General features: G+C 44.0%; 1 protein-coding gene across 1 annotated transcript in view; it reads right to left on the minus strand.

The window, feature by feature from the left end:
- The window catches only part of LOC132829568 (CMP-N-acetylneuraminate-beta-galactosamide-alpha-2,3-sialyltransferase 4-like), a 62,115-nt gene that overhangs the window by 26,171 nt on the left and 12,721 nt on the right, over nucleotides 1–23,223 (minus strand). Inside the window, exons 4-6 of the mRNA XM_060846817.1 lie at nucleotides 10,930–10,989; nucleotides 10,732–10,832; nucleotides 1,291–1,351 (exon numbers count right to left, since the gene is read on the minus strand). Of these exons, the coding sequence (XP_060702800.1) occupies nucleotides 1,291–1,351; nucleotides 10,732–10,832; nucleotides 10,930–10,989 (222 nt within the window). The remainder of the gene's footprint in view (nucleotides 1–1,290; nucleotides 1,352–10,731; nucleotides 10,833–10,929; nucleotides 10,990–23,223) is intronic.

Here is a 23,223-nt window from a genome sequence, read left to right on the forward strand (position 1 = left end):
AAAAAGGAGATATCAGGTCAGAGGACCAGAATCTTCGGCAAAGAGCTAGGTTCCTAGGAGTGTTTGAAAGGTGAAAATTGGGTTTGAGCGGTGGACAATTGTAGAGATTACAGAGTTTGGGACCTAGGTAACTGAAGGCGTGGCAACCAATGGTGGAAAAAGGATAATTGGAACTGCAGGAGAGGCCAGAATGAAATGGGTACAGATATCTCAGAGGGTTGTGGGCCTGGGTGAGATGACAGAGAAGGGGAAGGATGTATCCATAGAGGGATTTTGGAGCAAGGATGAGAATATTAAAATCAACATGTTGTTTGAATACAAGTCAATTAATGAAGATCACTGATCCCACATTGGGGTCATAGAGGAGTTGAAGTTGCTGCGAGTTAAGAAATGGGCAAGAGTTTTGGGTGAGCTCAAAGTTATGATTGAATGTTGGAGACTAGCTAGGAGTGTACTGGAATAGTTCAGACTAGATATAAAGAAGAGAGAAAAGATGGGCTCAGGCAGAAATGAATCAGGCATTGTTCGGTAGGCTTAGCAATGGCATAAAAATGAGGTCACAAGTTTGCCTCTGGGTTGAATATGATTACAAGATTCAAACAGACTGCCTTAATCTCAGATTGTTGCCAAGGAGATAGATAGAGATGGTGGATGGAAATAGAGCATAGCGCACGAGGACTGTAAACAAAGGCTTTCATCTTCCTCACTTTAATTGAAGGAAATACATGTTCATCAACACTGGGTGTCATGTAAACCATCTGAGAATTTAGCAATAGATATGAAGAGATGGTTTATTGAGGCGGCCTGATGACATCATGAGCAGTACTCACGGAAGACGCAATAATGTGCATGGAGACAGAGTTGCGGCCATGGTTAGCTTGAGCAATCTGTACAAGTATGTCAGAGCAGCAGAGGAAAGTAATTCAAATCAAGTGCAGGTAACTCCAGGAGATAAAAGCTGAGGAGCATCCAATGTCTCTGACTCTGCTGACATTTTCTGTCTATAATCAGATTCTTCTTCGGAACTGAAATGCTTCCATTCAGGTATCTGCGGGCTTGGAACCAATTCCGAAGAAGACTCATCTTGAAGTGGAAATGTCAATTCTGGTTCTCTCTCCTTGGACGTTGCCAGACCTGCTGAGGATTTGCAATATAATTTTTATCCCAATGTCTCACCCATGTTCTGCTCTGCATTAGGAATGTAATAGTAATCAGAAACATACATCCATTGGATTGTTCAAGAAGGGGAAAAGTATCCCTGGAAAGTAGATCCCAGAGCGGATGATTTACCTGTCTATCTCATCTGGCATGTTACACTGTGTTCGACCCAATATCTTTTTGACAATGGCTTCTGGAAGGAAAAAGATAAATTTACCCTGACATAATGAATACTTTAGAGAACACAAAAACCCAGCCTCTGTTGCTGTTTCTCACCTTGATTGCTTTACCCAAAACTCAATCAGCCTCAAAATTTTAAAAGGCTCCATCGCACGAGGCAATGTATTTGGGGCATCATATTCTAGGTGTCATATCCCGGGCATTACATTTCAGAAGTTTTTAAAACATGAATGACTTGCTGGTTCTGTTCTGATCAGAATCATTCTATCTTCAAACTTCATAAGTAATCATTAAACTCTTTTCCTCGATGATGACTGCCAGAGGTGGTGAGAAGCCACTTATAGCTCCCTGGGTCACAGATGAGACCAGTTGAGTGAAAAAAACCCTGAATTGACAATAAAGTATGATGGTGATGGGAGAGGGGTTTGGAGATATGGCAATTATAGATAACTGTACTAAACACTGGAAACAGGAGGTCTTTATAAATGAAAACTTTTCAACTTAAGAAAACCTATTAGTGAGCAATGCCAAAGGCTGACTGTGTTGCCCTTTGCTATTTTAAGCAGCTAATGGCCTAGAATTTGCAGTCAATATACCAGAGAGACTTGCTGTTGTGCTTGCTGGTGTCAATTGTTCACTACTTGTTCAGCAGGATGATGGGTGTCAGTGCAATTGAAAATCTGATGAGGTGAAAATCTAGACATCAGATCCAAAGGTAAAATGACCATCTAGGGAGCATTAGGAATACCAAATGAGGGTCAGACTGTACAATAGAATCTATCGTTGGCAGAACAAAAATCATGTTGAGCATTGGAGAAACTGAGAGCAATAACATGGAAGGAGTAACTTTGCACTTGTACATCAATGCCATTACTCCATCACTAAAACCTTCTCGTTTCATCTTTATAGCATCACCAAAGTCAGTCTTGCTTCAGCTCATCTGTTACTGAAATCCTTTGTTACCTTTAGGCTGACTATTCCATTACACTGCTATCAGCCTCCCACATTCTAAATTCTCATATTCCCAAGAGGTCATCCAAACTGTTGTTGCCCATGTCTTACTGCACCAAGACATGTTTACCCTTTCACACTTTAGCTCACTGGCTAACAATGGCTCTCAGTTAAGCAACAGCTTGAATTTAAAATTCTCTTCCTTGCTTTCACATCCTGCAGTATACTAATACCTCCTTAACTCTCCAGTCACCTCAAGTTGCATAATCCTCTAAGATATCTCTACTCCTCCAAATCTGGCCTCTTAAGTCAGTTGTAATCACTCCATCCTTGGTGGTCATGTCTTAAGCTGCCAAACCCTAAGCCATATTGATAACTTGGATGAGGAAAGTGAATGTGTGGTCACCAAAATTGGTGATGATACAAAAATAGATGGGAAGACAAGCAATGACACAAAGTATACAGAGGCATTTCGGTTTTCATTCACTCACAGGACGTAAGTGTCACTGACTGGATGGCTATTCACTGCCCAGAGGGTAGTTGAGAGTCAACTACATTGTTGTAAGGTCTGGAGTCATATGGAGGTCAGAACAGCAATCTCCATCCCAAAAGGACATTAGGGAACCAAATGAGTTTGTTTAACAATCGGCAATGGTTTTGTGGTTATCATTAGATTCTTTCCAGAGTTTATCGATTTCAAATTCCACCATCTGCAGTGGTGGGATTCAAACTGAGGTCCTTAGTATCTGAGGATGTGGATTAATAGTCTATTAATTACACCATTAGGCGAGGAAACCCACACAGACATGGGGAGAATGTGCAAACTCCACACAGACAGTTGCCTGAGGCGGGAACTGAACCCGGGTCTCTGGTGCTGTGAGGCAGCAGGGCTAACCACTGTGCCACCCTGCTGCCCAGGCCTTTGTTGGATACAATCTTGTTGAAATTGTCACTAGAATACAAAATGGTTCATTATTGTAAAGCCTTTTGTGGCTTCCAAAGTCTATGTGATCTAAAAACAAGTTGACTTGTTGGTAAAATGCAAATTTCATAATCTCACCCACAGAACTGACAGTAATAATGCTCAGGTTATACTTTTGTTGCAAGATGTAATTTTAGCATGTCTGGTCAGGTAGTTTATATTATTCTCTAAAACACAACTGAACAGCACTAATTACAAAGATCCCTTTGTAATCATAGAAAATCTTCTTCACTGTCTCCTCTGCCACCAACATCTGACAGGAAATCATTCTTCACACAAAGTTGTGTCATTACTTGGTTCAAGGTCAGTCAAATGGCTTTGCTAACCCAAAATGAGCGTGCAATGTATTATTTTCAATTGAGGAAGTGAAGGATCAATGGAAGGAGCATCAGCAACATTCAGAGGTAAACGTACACCAACATGACAAAGCTGGAGTAGAAGTAATGAGGAGATATCTGCATTGTTGCACCAAAAAAATGCCTGTTTTCCAAAAGATACTGGGCTTAAAATCTTGGTGGCAGCATGTCTTGGGCGGAGTGGTAGCAGTTCACAAATGTATCCTGGGGCCAAGTAAGTTTCTTACTGCAGGCTTCCTCCTTGTGCTGTCTGTATACTCAGTGAGATAACAGTGTTATACTGAAGGCAAATGATACAACCAGCACTTTGTTCTTAAAGGCAACCTATTCCTCTTAAAGGGAAGTTGGCTGAACAGCATGGATGTAACTTAAAGCAAGGAAGGTAGAAAACCAGGACACAGAAAAGATTCCAGAGGCAATGATCATGGAACTGGATATCCTGGTGCTGGAGAAGGACAGGAAGAGAGATGCTATGTTGCTACAGTGGAAAATCTCTGGAGTTAAGGTTTTTGTCCAAATTTGAAGCAAGCCAATAATGAGGTCAAGAACTGAATGACCCTACATGGTACTTAACCAAACATCAGTGACCAGGTTATTGCTGAACAAGTGCCACTTGATAGCACTGTTGATAATATTTTCCATCATTTTGATAAGAACTCAGACATGTAGTGGCATAGTGACTCAGTGGTTAGGTGCTACTGCCTCACAGTGCCAGGGACCTTGCCTGACTCCAGCCTCAGGTGACTGTCTGTGTGGAGTTTGCATGTTCTCCCCGTGTCTGTGTGGGCTTTCCTCCGGATGCTCCAGTTTCCTTCCCACCGTCCAAAGATGCAAAATTTAAGTGGATTTGCCATGCTAAATTACTCTGCAGTGTCCAGGATTGTGTAGGCTAAGTGGATTAGCCATGGTAAATGTGGAGTTATGGAGTGGGTCTGGAGGGTTGGTGCAGACTCATTGCGCTGAATGGCCTCTATCTGCACTGTTGCGATTCTATGTCTAGCAGGTAAGTAATTAGTCAAGGTGGATTTGTCCTGCTCTTAGGTCTCTGATCTTCAAAGTATCAGCAGTGTTCAGAATCTAAGCTCAACAGTGTGCTCTACAATTAGTGCTGATCAATTGTGTTTGACTGAATAATATAAACTACCTGACCAGACATGCTAAAATTACATCTTGCAACAAAAGTATAACCTGAGCATTATTACTGTCAGTCCTGTGGGTGAGATTATGAAATTTGCATTTTATCAACACGGTGAACATGCTCTGCTCCTAAATCAAGTCAACTCATTTTTAGATCACATAGACTTTGGAAGCCACAAAAGGCTTTACAATAATGAATCATTTTGTATTCTAGTGACAATTTTAACAAGATGGCAACCACCAAATCCCATGCATCAAGATCCTAATAAAAGCCAGTATCATAAGGAATAAATAATGTCTTTTAAATATTGGCTGAGAGATTCATAGCAACGTGGAAACCAGGGAGCTTCCCCAGCACAAAGTATATTTCAAAAGCACTCTAAATGAGAGAGACAGCTCAAGCAATTTAGCACTCCCTCGAAAAGCAATAGCCTGGGTTGGTGTTAACATCTGGCAAATGTCTACCTCATCAGTTAATTGCTTCTTCCACAGAAACATGATTATGTCTGTAAACACTGCACTCATCAAATTAAAAATCATACAACACCAGGTTACAGTCGCTTTCGGAGCGACACTCCTTCATCAGGTGATAGTCACCTGATGTAGGAGCGTTGCTCCGAAAACTAGTGTGCTTCCAATTAAACCTGTTGGACTATAACCTGGTGTTGTGTGATTTTTAACTTTGTACACTCCTGTCCAACACCGGCAATCCAAATCATGACTTCATCAAATTACATTCAGTGCTCCAACCACCAATGATACAACCTGATCCCTCAAAAGGGTGCTGCGGGAGAATTATTTCAAGTCAGTCCTGAGTTTAGTTGCAGGTTTATTTCTTTGGATCCAGTCTTATGGGGTTCTGAATGACATGGGCTAAGGTGAGATGTGGGCAGAATTAGGTGAGGCATCTGGCAAGGTTCATCTCAAAGTTAGAAGCATTTTTTATGCTGCTGCTGAGTAGCAAAAGGAATTTTTCATGAGGCAGCAGTGAGTTGCCAAAAAGGGGGATTATAGGTTGTAAGACATCTCACTAAATGTTCCAACTCACCTCATTAACATTCTGCTTCCTACCTTATGAAACAAAATAGTTGTTGAGTTTTCTTGACATGAGATTCGAGTGAGAACAGGAATCTCCAGCTCACTCCTGGGTGTGAGGAGCCTCCAAGTTGCTCAGCTTAAACAACAACAGGCCCCAACCGCACGCACCCCTATTTCATGGACATGAGCCAACGTCTTAACATCCTCATGACACCTGTCTGATCCACTTGTAAGATACTCAGGAAGCACAGATCTGCATTGCAAGGTACACCGGTAATAGAACTGACACCCAGCTTGTAAATTGGGCGAGGCCTGCATCACAGGGCTGCTTGCTTTGCTTTCTCAGGGCTCACATCCATAGTTCCGGATTCTGTGCCTTTGGAATCCCTGTTCACTGTGTCAGTTAGCACTGGTACTTCAGCTGGAGCCAAAGGCTCTCAAAACTGCTGTACTGACATGCTGTTTTGTGCAGCCACACAAGAAGGTGGTCCATCTTTGAGAATGAGTCCAGTGTTGGTTCAGGGGAGTGCAAGTATAGCCTTCATGGCCTGCAAGGGTGGGGGGTGTGGGGGGGAGCGGCGGGGTGGGGGGGGGTGGGGGTGGTGGTCAAGACTGGGGGAGAAAACACAATCCCTTGTAGAGAGGGAGACGAGGGAAGCTTGAGCTGTTTGTTGGTGAGGTAAAACAGCATTGGTGGGTATGATAGATAGTGGGAGGGGAGATTATTGGGAATGATCAGTATTATAGCTTTTAGTATCAAGCATAGAGGAGCAGAGTGGGTATCATTAAGGTGTAATGTCAATGCAGTTGGATATAAAGTGCAATGTGGTGGGTGTCCACAAGGATGGGCTGTGTTGTCAGGGTAGCGTGAGATAAAGAGGGACGTGGAGGCTCTGGGGTGGGTTTTTGTGGGGAGGTACCTGTTGACCAAGTGGAACCTGATGATGACAGTGTCTACCATCAGCTGTGCCCTCCGGCATTACTTGCTGCTTCTAGGTGCAAAATGCAACCCAAAGGTTGGGACATCGTGCATGGTGTCAAGAGCCAATGGGGAAAAGAGCAGGATTCACATCTACTGGACAATATGGCAATGAGGAAGTGAATTCATGAAACACCTATTTTCAAACATCAGCAAAGCTTAATTTGAATCATTTACTTATCTATTTGTTGTCAGGCAGCATGAAGGTGTTTAACATTCAGAGACTCATCCAGGGCAGACTGCACCATTCCATTGGCGCTTGTAAATTGAAACACTGGCATCTCAATGATGCTGCAGTAAGCAACAATGATGTTAAAAGCGGCCAATGTCGGCCAATGGTAAACCATTAATCATGCAATTTTCCAAGGGGATTTGGGAGATAGATGTCATCATTTCTTTATCTGTCGGTTTGAGTATAACGATTGTCTGCACTGTATGTGGTGAAAAAAATTCATGATTGATGTGGTTTTGGGTTGGGAAGAGGGTCAGAGCACAGCAGGCTGTCCCTTTTGATGGAATATCTTGGTCTCTGTGCCACTGCGGCACCTTCACCAAATTGGTGCCTTGATAAGGCTGAGGCTGAATGAATGGTGTTATTGGCTCCCTGTGGTCTCATGGTGTATAGGGATGTGTGCAGCCCTCATCTGCAGGCAATGCCACCAACAACTCCTCTAAGACCCAAGAACCTCTTTCACTCCTTGTGTTCCCAGCAGAGACCACTTCCACTGAGAGTCCTGTGCCTTGCTGTTAGGGGGATGTTGATTGCTGGTGGCTGCCTTCCTGAGGAATTGAAGGTGCAGGAAGGAGGTTTGGGACCAATGGGAAGCTCAGGAGCAGCAACAAGCTACCATGGAAAACAAGAAACGCAGTCCAGGAAGGTATCACTGCTGCAGGGCCCCCTCAATATTGAGGACCACAAGAGGCAGAGAGTTTTTGCTCGTGATTCCATTTCCTGAGGATGAGTGAGTGTTGATACAGGCTTTGTTTGTCCTGGAACACTGTGACAGCAATGTAACAGATGCTGGAGATAGACCCGAGGAACGGGAGGCCATCTTCTCCCGGAGGCTGTGTAGTGGACAGCAGCTTTAAGTGTCTCTGTGACTGGTTCCTTCCAGGGAGTGACGGCTCACTCAGTCTGAGTGGGATCTCTCAGTCATGTACCCACAATGCATCTGCATGGTGAGCGATGCCAGCAATGGAAGATCATCTTGACTCATTTTCTTTCCCGATGATGAGGTCAGTGCTGCAGCCTGTGCAGTAGGATTCAGGAACATAGCTGACTTTCCCTATTGACTGTACACACGTGGCACTGAGAGGGCTGTATCACAATGCTGTGGAATTCATCAACAGTCAGTGGTTACATTCCATTAATATACTGATGATCTGTGATCACTGTTACCACTTCCTGGAGGTGTGTGTCCACCACCCTGAGAACTGCCAAGGCCCCTACATCCTGGAGCACTCTCATGTACCTGGTGTGTTTGTGGGTCCAGGGCCTTACCAGGGAGGAAGGGAAACCCACTGTGACCATGTCTCATGACTCATCTCACAACCCTCTGACTGATACAGAGCATGGATATGATGCTGCCCATCCTTCGAGCAAGTCCACGGGGTGGGGGGCGCTGATGGAGCTGCTGAAGGTGTGGTCCCACTGTTGGATCGGTTTGGGGGATGGTCCTCCATATGGTCTGGGCAGAGTGTGCTGCATCATCCTGGTGTGCTGTGCCCTACATAATCGGTGCAGGCAATGAGCTGATGTGATGGACACTGAGGGGATGGGTATCATTTTCTGAGGGGGTGGAGGATGAGGACATTGAGGAGGAGGGAGCTCTCCCTGTCCATGACAGAGCTAAAATGTGCCGGGTGCTACAAACCAGACAGGAGCTGACTCAGCCTCTGTTCCAGTCACTAAGAGCTGGGGACAAGCATACCATCATGGGTTGTGTAAAACTGTGGGGCTTTATCCTAAATTTCCAACTGTGAATGTTATGAGGAAATAACCAGCATGTTTTTGAAAGCAAGCAACATGACGCTCATTATAAGTGCTGTTTACACTGCTACTTATTCCAGCAATGGGTAAAGTATGGTTGCAGATGATGTGGAGCAGAGGGGCTGTGTACAGATGGAATGTGATTGGTGAAGGTAGTGAGCTGGTCTGTGAACTAGCAAACAATTATTGATGATAAACATCTTTTGCCTGACAACAATTATGTTCAGTTAACTAACCAACATCCAGAGAACTCACCAGATCCCCCAAGTTTGGAAGATCCCTCTGTTTTCTGCAGTAAAAGCCACTTTCCCCTGATTCTCCTTCAGTATTGCCTATAAGTTGTGGCATTTAACTGATAAATCAGAGAAGTTCTACAAATGGACCAGCCACCCTGTACTTCTTATAAACCAGCGGAAGCATCTGAAGAAGAAAGACTGGAAGGCAAGCATTCTGACCAGCACAACAACCATACCTAATAAGAGGGAATCTAACCACTGCTGCTTGATATTCAATGGCATTACCATCACTGAATCCTCCACTATCAACACCCAGGGTGGAGGGGGTGAAGGGTGTGTGTGTGTGTGTGTTGGGGATGGGGGAGTGGTGACCATTATTCAGAAACTGCAAAAGGCTAGACATATTATACAGTGGCTACAAGAGTGGGTCAAAGGCTACAAATTGTCTAGTGACTAACTTCCCTCCTGATTTCCCAAAGTCTGTCTACTAGTCAGGTACAAGTCAGGAGTATGGTGGAGTACTCCTCACTTGCCTAGATGGGTGCAGCTCATTCAACACTCCTTGTCAACAAGGACAAAGCAACCCACTTGACTGGCACCACATCCAGAAACATCCACTCCCTCCACCAGCGATGCTCGGTAGCAGTAGTGTGTACTATCTACAAGATGCAGTACAGAAATTCACCAAAGATCCTTAGACAGCACCTTCTGAATCCACAACCACTTTCATCTAGAAGGACAAGGGCAACAGGTATATGGAAACACCACCATCTGCAGGATCCTTTTCAAGATATCACCATCCTGACTTGGAAATATATCGTCGTTCTGTCAGTGTCACTTGGTCAAAATCCTGGAATTCCCTTGCTAAAGATATTATGGCTCTCTGTACAGCATATAGACTGAAAATTGAGAAGGGAGCTCACCCTTGTTTTCTCAAGGGCAACTAGACAAGGGCAATAAATTCTGACCAAGCAAGTGATAGCCATATCCCATGTGTGAATAAACAAGTAAGTAAGTAGATAAATAAGAATCTCAACAACCCTACAGACAGGAACCGCTGAACTGCCTTCACTGTCTTTCCCTCTGTCCATGAGCTTTCCAGTCTGTTTAGGGGATGCTTATCAGGAGATCATAGTTTTACTTAGTAAAGGTATATAGATGGTTCATAATTGTTTACCTGCAGCTAAAGTCCAGTTAATTGTATTAAAATTGTTCCAGATTAGTGCAGAGACCCCACTTGAGTTTTCTATCAACTTGGGCCTGAAAGTCAGGTAAACTGGGGAATCACTGAGTAGTTTTAGAACCTTGCACATATGTGATGGCTCTAGGAATAATAGGACTTGATTTCCAGCAAATTATCCCAGAGAGGAATCACAACTTGATTATCAAGGGAATAAAAGGTAATCAAGGATATGCAGGAATGGAGAATTGAGGTTAAAATCAAATCAGCCACGATCCTATTGAACGGGACCAGGTTCAAAGGGCCAAGACACTTATTCTTGTTCCTTGTTTTCATATTAATATCTATAAAATATCTTGAGTCTTAATGCCGGGATTTGGTTTATATTTTGGGGGAGAATTGCAGTCTGTAACCATTTTTTTGTGTTCCCTTTAGATGACTGGTAAATAAAAGCTTAAGTTTGGATACGTCAGACAGTGGAGCAACATTCTTACAGTTTCCTACTGAAGAAAGACCAAATGAAAGGCATTGCAATATTCCTCACCATTGCCTTTAATCCCATAGGGCAGTGAGTGAAGCAGATAGGGTGGCTTGTACCACCAACCACTCTCAATCGTTAAAAATACATTGGTATTTCGAATAAAACTGTAAAAGAAACAGATCAAAGAGTAAAAGATCAGAGTAAATCAAAAATTTTAAATCTAAATAAGGCAATAGGAAAGGTTGGCAGTTGTTCACTCACTTTGGGAGGGTTGGCAGATCATGTTCTTTTGAGAGCCAGGATGTACAATGTGTAGTTTCACTGGAATGAAACACAGACAGGTTGATGAGAAAGGAATTTTGGTGTTTCTCTGTCACAATAATTTTAACCTGTTAGCCTGTGGCCGGAGGGGCCACTCAAAATGATGGATTTTTGAAAATGGATAATAAATGAGGCATGCTAGGAACTTGAGACAAGCCTTGGCTAAAGTGACTGTGCTAATAAAACATCCTGCAGAATCCAGACAAGCTGCAGCTACAGACAGACAGTCTGTAATTAACCCAGCAGCTGCAGGCAATACTATATAGAGTCTGAATGATATCCCCAGGACAATCGGAAACTTTGAGTTGTTTGCCAGACACAGGGCGCCTCACACCTGTATTTGGAGGGGGCTACCTGACTTACACCTCCAGGAATGGAGGCCTAAGCACCACCATGACATTGACATGTCACCGCCTGATTGGGTCTGATCGATCGGGATGATCGAGCCCTGATTGATCTATTGGAGGGCACTAAAGACCCTCCCAAAAGGGCTGGAACAGCCACTAAGTATAAGAATCACCAGAACACCACCCTCAGGAACCATAACTCGAGATCAACCACCGTGAAGCGCAGACACCCCTGGGACCACCGGGAAAAGGCAAGCAGATGGTCATCATCATGTGAATCAAGGCCAAGATCTAGTGTGGTGGGATATGATCATCTATAGTGAAGTTAAAGCACAAGGTAGCTGGTTAGGTTTATAGAGTAAATTGTTAGTTTATAGTGTATTTTGTTGTTATAGTATTAATTGTGTTAAATAAATAAATAAATGTTACCATTTATTATTATTGAGAGTCGACTTGCAGTTTCTTTGCGTGATAAAAAGGTGACAGATGTGTGACACTGTGTGACAGGTGCAACAAATTGGCACCCCGAGTGGGACCGCGAATAGAAGTGACTGTCGTTCTGAGGTTGAAGCCCTTGGAACCTAATATTCCCTGAGATTTTGCCTCGGCTGATTGTTAAGAGGAAAGCTGTCCCAAGCGAAGGCCAGGAATTCAAGTAAATCAAAGGGAATAGAAATATCTAAACTGAACTGTTCTTAAAAGGATAAAGCCAACAGGTGTTTACTCCTGATCAAGCAAACAGAAGTTTTGTGGGTGTGTGTCTGTGTACGTGTGTGTGTGTGTGTGTGTGTGTGTGTGTGTCTGTGTGCCTGTTTGTGTGTGTGTGCGTGTAAAAGTATCTGTGTGTGTGTCTGTGTCCATGTGTGTGAGAATGTCTGTGTGTGTGAGAATGTCTGTGTGTGTGTGAGAGAGAGAGTCTGTGTTTGTGTTTGTGTGTGTGTCTGCATGTGTGCCTGCGTGTGTCTGTGTGTGTGTGTGCCTGTGTGTGAGTGTCTGCATGTGTTTGTCTGTGTGTGTGTCACTGTGTGTGAGTGTGTGTGTGTGTGCCTGTGTGTGTGTCTGTGTGTGCGAGAGTGTGTTTGTCTGTGTGAGTGTGTGTGTGTCTCTGTGTGTGAGAGTGTCTTTGTATGAGAGTGTGTGTGTATGTGAGAGTGTGTGTGTGTCCCTGTGTGTGAGTGTCTATGTGTGAGAGTGTGTGTGGCTGTGTGCGTTTGTGTGTGTATGTGTCTGAGAGTGTCTGCATGTGTGTTCATCTGTGTGAGAGTTTCTGTGTGTATGTATCTGTGTGTGTGTGTGTCTTTGTGCGTGTGTTTCTGTGTGTGTGTCCCTGTGTGTGTCTGAGTGTGTGTGTTTGTGTCTGTGTGTGAGTGTGTGTGTGTGTGAGAGAGTGTGTGTGCGTCTCTGTGTGTGAGAGTGTCTATGTGTGAGAGTTTGTGTGACTGTGTCTGTGTGTGAGTGTGTGTGTGCACACATGTGTGTGGGGGGTGGGTGGGGTTGTGTGATGCTTAGTGGGATATGTGAGGTAAAACACAGAAAGTCAGAAGAGACCCAGTGGGATTAGGACTAGAACATAGTGAAAACCGTACCCTCAGTAGGATCCAACCCCTATACCCCTTAGTTAATTGAGAATGGCAGAGAAAAGCACCACCATATGGGGAAAAAAGCTAAAGCAATACATTACAAGAAAAATTGGCCCATTTGGGCAGAATTTTATTGTAATGATGAAATGGGACCAGGAAACCTAGGACAAAAATATTGGAAGGATTTTAGGAAAGTTCAAGGAAAACAGGATTCCAAACTTGAAAAGGCTACAGCAAAGATGTGCTGTCTGGGACAATTGTTAGAGATGGAGCAGGAATTGGAAACAATCCGTAAAGAATTAGAGGATGCAAGAAGGAAAATCATGGAGTTAAAACTGAGAAATGCAGCTCAGGGCCAAAGAAATCAGGCAAACCTATTACACATAGAGCAGTTCCCAATTCCCGTGTGAAAGAACATACCAACACAGCTCCTAGTGTCAGCTAAAGGGGTCACTGAGAATGAAGTGAGGCAGCTAAGAAGTAAATGTGCAGATCCACAAGCAGCAGTAACGGTGATGCACCAGGCACAGAGGGAGAAGAAACAGGCAGCTGCAGAGCACACTAAGGGTCTGCAGGAGATTGAGAAGTTAAAAGCCCAACTCCCAATCTGTAACAGAATAACGTGCGCATATGGGGAAATTGAAGAGTCAGGAGAAGGACAGGAGATAGACTGGGATGAGCTCAGAGAAAACATGCAGCAGTACGCCATGTGCACAGAGGATTGGGGCCTGCACTCACCCTTCCCAGAGGAGTCAACTCCTTCAGTGTCCCCTGGGACACCCCCTGTTGCAATGAACCCGATTACCACTGAAAGACAAATGCCCCAGCGATAGCATACACCATCCCATTTACAATTAGCAGAAATCACCAAAAATATTCTGGAATTTGAGCCATTGACTGATCCATTTATATTCTTTGAAATGGTCAGGGAATGCAAGGTTTTACATGGATTAGATGATAGAGAGGAAGTAAAACTCATCGTTAATGTGTCTGAGCCAGTCAGTGCAGTCTGCAATCCCAGCCCCACTAAATGTAGGGAAGGCTCCCTTGCCATATCAACAAGGCGATCCTAACAGCAATTGGGTACAATAAAGGAGACCCTGTAGATGGGTTAAACAAGTGTAGGCAAAAGTAGGGGCAACACCCGACTGCCTCTGCCAGCCGTTTACGGGTGGACTTCTCAGGAATCTACAGAGACTTAAACAGGGCTCAGTTATCAGAGGCTGACCCAGCTAATTGGGCTAGGACTTTAGTTTTCCATGCCACTGAGGAGAGCAGGAAGGCCTGTGTGAACTTTGATCCTGCAGAGCCAAGCCATGATGAGACATGGGTTCTGTGGAGAATGTCTCTGGTGTGGAAGAAAGAAATCCATGAACTAAACAAGAGCAAAACAGAGAAAGGAAAGAAAACGCTTCCTTTCTGAACCTCCAACCAAGTTCCGGTGTGGAGGAATGAAGGTAGAAGGGGGAACACTTACCAAAGGAACCCAGTTCCACCCTACACAGGCACAGGGAGAGATACAGGGGCACAACAGAGGAACACGTGGCAGCCAGGGCAGTGCTGTCGCTATGTGTGCACAGGACATTGAGCGGGAGCTACACAGACCACCGACCACAGCAGGACCAAGAGGTGACAGACAGAATCACCAACTCCCGTTAGAAGGCCCCATAGATACTAGCCAACCCATGTATCCCCCAGTCGCAACCTACAAGGCATCTGCACAATGTTGTCAGGCTTCACCCTCCTCAGTGTGTGTCTGCAACACAAAGGGGGATAGTGTAGGTAGACCACTAGTCAATGGTGAGGTATGAGGCCACCCTGCAGAATTTCATTGAGATACAGAGGTTCCCATACATCCCTGAACACCTTGAGATTTAATGATCTACTCTGGAGGACCACAGGGACTATTGTTTTAAGTGGGTTTACTGGCTTGTACAGGAGGGGTACGTTACTGAACCGATAGAATTTAAACTGGGTGACATTAATGCCAGCTCCCTGCTATTATAGTCAACCTTCCCCAATCTTTGAGATTGATTACATTACCAGGTGCAATCTGATCTTAGACTCATTAAATATCTTTATATGGCAACAGACTCCAGTTAGCAATGCCCCACCTATCATTCCAACAGGAAGGTATGCTAATCAATTCATCACAATAGGGGCATTCAATCCCCTAACAATGACCAAGGATCTGGCTATGAGAAAGGTCAATGTGAAACACAAAGGGGTATTCGCCCAGCATAAACATGATTGTGAGTGTATTCCGGGAGAGGTGATAATTGAGGGACCTGACCCGAAACCATAAAAACAATAGACAGGCAGAGGGGGAGGGAGTTGAAAATGTGTTGCTGGTTAAAGCGCAGCAGGTTAGGCAGCATCCAAGGAATAGGAAATTCGACGTTTTGGGCATAAGCCCTTCCTATTCCTTGGATGCTGCCTAACCTGCTGTGCTTTAACCAGCAACACATTTTCAACTGTGATCTCCAGCATCTGCAGACCTAATATTTTACCCAGAGGGGGAGGGAGCCGTGATGATTGACAGGCTGTTACAGCAAGGAGTGCTGAGATCTGTAGCCTCCACTAATAATGCTCCAATTTGGCCGGTCAGGAAACCAGGTGGTTCATGGCTTTTAACTATTGATTATCAGGAGCTTAATAAAGTCACTCCCTCTCAGTGCACCAACAGCAGCCACCAGTCCAGCCACAATAACGGAGCAAGGCCCATAAACAAAGTACTTCACAGGAATGGCTTCTGGTCCGTACCCTGGGTACAAATTCACATTTACCTTCCAGGAACAGCAGTATACCTGGACATGTCTATCCCAAAGGTTCCATAACTCACCCTCGATTTTTCAGAGACAATTAGCCAAGGGACTGGAAAGGTTTGCCCGCCGGAATGCCTCATCCAATATTTAACGACCTATTCCTACACGTGGAAACAAGGGAGCAGCACATTCAGCTCCTCAACGAATTACTCGACCTTTCACATGTGCTAGGATGTAAAATAAATCCAAAGAAATTGCAAATTCTACTGCCTAGGGTTACATTCTTGGGAAAAGAGAGATAAACCAAAAGTGAATAGATTCCATAGTGCAACTCCCATTTATTTCGAGATGCTAGTGCGCTCTAATCTTCCCTAGAGTTAGTGGGATACCACAGAAACCACATCAATAGGTTCAGTACCAAAGCAGACCTCTCTGAGAGTGGCTGAAAAAGAACGCTGCTTGGAATTCGACATCCCATCAGACAAAGGCAGTAACTAATTTAAAACACACCCTTGCTGGATCACCCGCCTTACTAGTTCTTAACCCTGACTTACCATACACCCTCGAAGTTGCAGCCACAGATTAGATGATAACTGGTGTTCTACTGCAGGGGCAGCACATTAGGCCATGCTCAGTGGCCTACCCCTCCAAGGTTCTACAGCCTACAGAGCAAGGGTTTTCCATGTGCAAATGACACTTCCTCACAGTGTGTAGGGCAGTCCAGTAATTTGACTCTATCATTGGTTTAAACCCCCCGACCATACTGACTGAGCACATACCAATCCAGCTCCTGCTGAATCAGAGATGGCTCACTGATCCAGATTCGAGCCTTACAATGGACTCTGCTGCTTCAAGATTGGGACATCGAGCTCAGACATACCAAGGTGTCCACCTTCCCAGCCAATAACCTAAATTATGGAGGAGACCCACATGACTGCCAAATCATAGTTACTAAACACCCCACCAGCCCTTTTAGACCAAAGCAGTTTGAGAAACGATCAGGAATCAGACAAAGTGATAAGCAGGCAGACTCCGCAGTCAAAACCTAGTCAATGGAACCTCCATCATAGAGGATGGCAGTCAGATCACAGCTGTGGATCTCCATGACTGACATTCAAGGACAGCCACTGGTTGAAGTAGCTTTCAAATTCCCCAGCCATCGAAGCGTCCAAGCTGGGGAACAAATAGCTGTAGCTGACGTAGTCAGCCACCCCAATTGTGTGTGTGTGTGTGTGTATAACAGTCTCACTGAATTTTCACCACTATGGAAAGCTAACGGTTTTATTCCTGCCAATGGGAAACTCCTCTCTTCAGCCCCCCCCCTCATTTAATACATACTGCAGACTGTTGGTGGAAGGAAATTTGGCATAATTACAGTTAGAAACCACCACAAGCATCCCCAGCGGGTAACCATGGAGCAGATGAGTTAGTTAAGGGAGGTGCTCATGTCGGAGAATTCTGGCAGCCACCCAGAGGTGAGCAGAGTAGTGAGTGTGGTGCTGGAAACACACAGCAGGTCAGGCAGCATCTGAGGAGCAGTAGAATCAGCGTTTCAGGCATAAGCCCTTCATCAGGAATTAAGGCTTGGACACTGCCTGACCGGCTGTGCTTTTCTAGCACCACACTCTCAACTCTGATCTCTATCATCTGCTGGCCTCACTCTCTCGACCCAGAGGTGAACAGGCTGATGCAGTCACTGTCAGTCAAACCAACACAGAGGAACCTTGGGCAAGCACAACACTGCGATAATTCCTTAAAATAGATTGTGGAAGGAGTTCATCCAGAGGATTGTGCTAAATGTGGCAGCACAGTGAGTCAGTGGTTAGCACTGCTGCCTCACAGCGCCATGGACCCAGGTTCGATTCCAGCCTTGGTGGACTATCTGTATGGAGTTTGCACATTCTCCCCGTGCCTGTCTGGGCTTCCTCTGGGTGCTCTGGTTTCCTCCCACATTCCAAAAGGTGTGCAGGTCAGGTGAATTGGTCATGCTAAACTTCCCTTAGTGTTCTGAGATGTGTAGGCTGGTGCATTAGTCAGGGACAAATATAGGGTAGGGGAATGGATCTGGGTGGGTTACTCTTCGGAGGGTCGGTGTGGACTTGTCGTGCCAAAGGGCGTGTTTCTATACTGTAGCGATTCTAATTCTAATTCTAAAAGGAGAGATGCCTTACAGATATAGGATGGATTTGTGTTAAAAGCATACGTCTATGTAGTTCCAATTCAACACAAGAATTAAATCGTATATTAATACCATAATGGACATGGGCACCAGGAAATAGAGGCCACTACTGAACAATTGAAAGAACTGTATTGGTGGCCTGAGTTACACAGGGATATAGCACACTACCTAGGGAACTGTCTGGTGTTCGCCCACAACAATCCAGGCAGGTTCATTCAATAGAGAGAACCAAGGCACACCGTTCTGTGGAAGGGCCCCGAACAAATCTACAAATTGATTATATCGGTCCCCTTCCAGTATGTGGGAACAGATTTATCCAAATTCTAGCCATGATAGACAGATTTGCAAAATGGGCTGTGGCTTTTCAAATTAGAACAAATATGGCCAAAATGACCACACAAATCCTAACACAACAGAAATTTACGAGGTGGGGTCTACCCGCAGCAAGGAGTCAGATCAGGGAACCCATTTCACCAGCCAATTCATGCAGAATGTGATGACAATGTTTGGTATCAAGCAGAAATTCCACATTGCATACCACCTTCAATCCAGCGGGACCGTGGAAAGGTTGAACCGCACCCTGAAAGGGATGATTCGGAAGATGGTGCAGCTGAATAATAAAACCTGGGACCCAGTGCTTCCATTTGTCCTCATGATGGTACGTGATCCCCAGGGTACACCCACCATACTCTCATGACAGGCTGACCCATGAGAGGAGTCAACCACCTGTTCAGTCTTTCACTGCCCTCCGCCATGAGAAAGCTATACAGCAGCTCCCCGAGAATATCGAAGCCATTCAGTTAGATTAGATTCCCTACAGTGTGAAAACAGGCCTATTTTTTGGCCCAACTAGTCCACACCGACCCTCCGAAGAGTAACCCACCCAGACCCATTCCTCCTAACTAATGCACCTAACTCTACTGGCAATTTAGCACGGCCAATTCACCGGACCTACACATCTTTGGACTGTGGGAGGAAACCGAAGCACCTGGAGGAAACCCACGCAGACTCTGGGAGAATGTGCAAACTCCACACAGTCACCCGAGGTTGGAATTGAACCTGGGCTCCTGGCGCTGTGAGGCAGCAGTGCTTACCACTGTGCCACCATGCCACCCACAGTTAGCAGCAGCTGTCAGGCTAGGGACTAAAAGGAAAGTGAGCAATGCTCCTTTCCACAGTAAAGTTAACCCTGTCGAATATCCCATGGCACAGCAGGTGATGCCACAGATATACAATCCTGGTTCCTTTCTCTCCCGTAAATATTCAGGAGCACACACTGTGGTGGATAAGGCAAGTCCCTCATATACAAGGTTCTACTAGCCACAGGGAAGACCGACTGCTACCCTATAAACCAATGAAAAGCCTATGGCATATGCAACACAGCCACTCTCACCACCTAGGTATATGTTTGGTGGATCACTCCCATCACTGCCAACCGACTGCAACTTCAACGCCTAAAGGACCCCCGGACAACTTAATTGATTTAATGGGGGATTCTCCAACAAATTGGAGCAACTCACTAATGACTGACAGCACAGACATGTTACACATTCCCAACAGTCTAGACACGACAGAACTCCCCAATAGCTCCCTGACAGACAGGGAAATCAAACAGCCCCGACTCATTATAACTCAGATCTCAGATGACATGCCCACAACATGTTAATGTGACAACACTAAAAGGCTGGCACAGATCAGAGATAAACAGACTAACCCAGGCCATCAAATGGAAACATCCAACATTCAGGGTATTACCGCTAGAGAGAATGACAGGAGATGGATGTGCGAACTGGAAGGATACAGTATTGCCACCCTCTCAGAGTCTGAAGATTCATAACGCACTGATGGCTCTCTGTTGAGTGCCATTTGATTAATGCAGTCATTGATGAATCCAGGTGATGAAACAGCTCGTCACAGCCACCCAAGGTGAGATGCAACTGTTTCTAATGATCTGAACCCACACACATTTCACATGTCTGTGTAGTTCCAGTGGGACCAGCTCTTATTCTTGTACACGCTGATGAAAGTAACCTGAACAAAGTTAAAAATCACACAACACCAGGTTATAGTCCAACAGGTTTAATTGGAAGGACACTAGCTTTCGGAGCGACGCTCCTTCATCAACCATCTGATAAGGGAGCGGCGCTCCAAAAGCTAGTGTGCTTCCAATTAAACCTGTTGGATTATAACCTGGTGCTGTGTGATTTTTAACTTTGTACACCCCACTCCAACACCGGCATCTCCAAATCAGGAAGCAACTGGTTTCCCTAGCATTGTTCATTGGATATAAGCTCCATATCAAATTCTGCCCATGGTCACAACGACAGTCTCACTTTCATCTTTACAATTCCTTCGTAGGTGACAAGGACCACTTCATCTTTACACTTAATTCATTGTTCATGATGACAGCATCATTTCACTTTTTTCTGACCACTCCATGGTTAAACTATTTAAAATACCCTAACCCCTCCCACTGGAAACCGAGGTTGGAGTCTACCAGGTCAAATTAACATTCCACATGGGGTGACACTCCTATTCCCTTAAAAAAACATAGGTAGGTGCTGTGTTAGGGCATATGCATTACCTTAGTTCAAAACTATTCAAATATTAAACAAGGATAACATCAGAAACAACCTTGATCTCTCTCCAGGACAACCAATATCATGCAGAATGTAATCAAGAGTTATGTTATCGGGATTATCACCAACACTGGAAATGACACACCAGAAACACAGAACAGACCAGGATAAATATTTGTTAGCCTAGTAAATATTAGTCATCATGTTGTTTGTATAAAATGTTCTCTGGTTTTATAACATTTGCTTGATTTTTTCATTTTATTCTGAATTTTTCTATGTATTTATTTGTTTCTCCATTGCCTTATTTATTTTAATTTATTTTATTCATTTAATTTATGTTTGATCAGCCGTAAAATCCGAATAATGACACTCCATTTAGATATAGTTTGATGATTTTGCTTGATCGTAGTTAGGTGTGATTTTAATGTGCTAACTACAAAAGTTTCATTGTTTAAGTGTATGTTGTGCTTTGCTTGAGCCTGGATGATCGTGGAGTCACCAGGTAGAAGTTGGTCTGTGATCATGTGACCCATCACGCTTTACATTCAGGATCAAGAGGAGGGACTGTGGCCGGACGGGCCGCTCACTTATGAAAATGGACAATAACTGAGGCATGCTGGGAACTTGAGACAAACCATGACCAAAGTGACTGTGTTAATAAACCATCCTGCAGAATCCTGACAGACTGCAGCTACAGACAGTCTGTAACTGACCCAGCAGCTGTTGTTTTGTTGTTATAGTAATAATTGTGTTAAATAAATAAATATTATTGTCTACTATTATTAATAGTCAACTCATAGTTCCTTTGCTCGATAGAAGCATTAAACACTCTGTGACAGGTGTAACAAACCACAGTCAGTTGCAGCAGAACTAATCACCTCTCATGCTTTACTGAGGTCATGATGTTGGTACAATTATCCATCATGGATGGCAAGGTTCTATTACACAGCTGAATGGAGTTTCTGGTGGGAGATGCAAGTGGAGTGATGAGAACTGAAGAAGACGATCAGCAAGATTAGCCCTCAGCAGATACATTGACTGCCAAGTTTGAAGAGACAGTAGGATTAGGCAATGGGGTTTCTGTTTGATATTAGCCAATGGCAAATGTCTTGAGCAGCCAGCCAGAGGATTCCAAGAGGGAAGCTTTCGGTTTATATGAGGCAGTCAAGCCTGAGTTGGTGCCAATAGAATAGAAATGTCCAGTTGCACAGATGGGTTGGGATGGAGATCTGAGCTGGCAGGGCACCTGAGAGGCAAGATGTGAAAGAAGACATGCAACTGAAGAGAGTCAAGAAGAGAAAAAGAAAAACGAAAATCATAATCTTTAAAATGCGCAAACATGCAATTTAGATCGAGGCTTAGATCGAGATCAGCATCAAAAGGTCACCTTCCAGATATTGCACAGAGGAAGGTTTCCCCTAGCAATGAGAATGCAGGAGATGTATATAGTCAGTTCTGGAATTATAAAAACTGATGGTGACAAAATCTAGAAGCAACAGACGTTTGTTCTCTGGGCAAACAGATGAGTTTCTGCCTTGAGCTAATCACAAGCTCAGCAGATCCAGAGTTCTAGACAAATTTCCAGAATTGCTGGAAATGACTGTTTGCTGGTTCAGTAATAAGATCGCTAGCAATCCCTCTATACATAAATTATTTATGGCATCAGATTCCAATAACCTTAGCTTTGAAATTCCTTTTGCAAACAGCTCTACTTCTCAATTCATCTTGAAGAAATGTTTTAATCAAGCTGTTGGCCATATATATCTTTCACTAGTTCAGTGTCAATTTTGTTTAAATACTCCTGTCAAGCGCATATCCTCACTGTGTTAAAAAAGAGGAAGCCCCTCATACAATCAGAGTTGTCTTATCAAACAATCAAACCCTTTCCTTCTGTTGTAAAAATATTATGGACATTTAGAATTAGATATTCTTTGTCATTGTCCTGACAAGTGTAAAACAAAAAGCTTCAGCTACATGTCACACTTATCAGTCAGCTTCAAGCTCTATACTGCTAAATAGCTGTATGCTGAAAGTGCACAATTTGCAATTATTACTGTTTTTTGTAAGGCCAGAGGAGTGGTGTCGAAACTTGAAGTCAAAACTAAAACAAAAGCAAATTATTCTACAATCACAGGGATTTTGGATGAGATTTGGAGTGGACAACAAGATATCAAATGGTGTTAAGGGCAGCTCAGTGATTAATTTGAGTGAAAAGAACTTAAACAAAATTCACTGTGAGCTGAGAAGGAGATTATCAATAAATGTTCGTTTTTCATACCGAAGGAAAGTATGCAACACACTTCCCCAGGGAAGACCAAAGATTTTTGTGATCAAATTTAATGATCTGGACTCAAAGCTTGAATCAAAAAATAAGAAAAAGAGATTGATGGAATGGGCAGACAGATGGCAGACGAAAATTAACCAGAGAAGGATGAAGTGATGCATTTTGGTAGGATGTTTGGGGAAATGTAATCTAAACTAAAGGTACAATTCTAAAGAGTTGCTAGCAGTAAGTAGACATCAAAAATGTACACAAGACATTGAAGTTGACACCAAAGGTTGAAAAACTGACTTAGAAAGCCATCCGGGATCTTGGGGTTGATATATAAAGTAAAACAAATTACAACGAATATTTATCAAACATTAGGTCAACCTCATCAGGAGTATTGTGATCCATTCCAGGAATAGCAATTTAAGAAGGATGTGAAGTCTTTAGAGACAGGGTAGAAAAGGTTTACGAGGGTAGTTGGAGGTTTGAGGGACTTCAGTAAATTGGAGAAAATG

This window comes from Hemiscyllium ocellatum, chromosome 29 (genome assembly GCF_020745735.1).
Source record: "Hemiscyllium ocellatum isolate sHemOce1 chromosome 29, sHemOce1.pat.X.cur, whole genome shotgun sequence".
Taxonomy (NCBI): Eukaryota; Metazoa; Chordata; class Chondrichthyes; order Orectolobiformes; family Hemiscylliidae; genus Hemiscyllium; species Hemiscyllium ocellatum.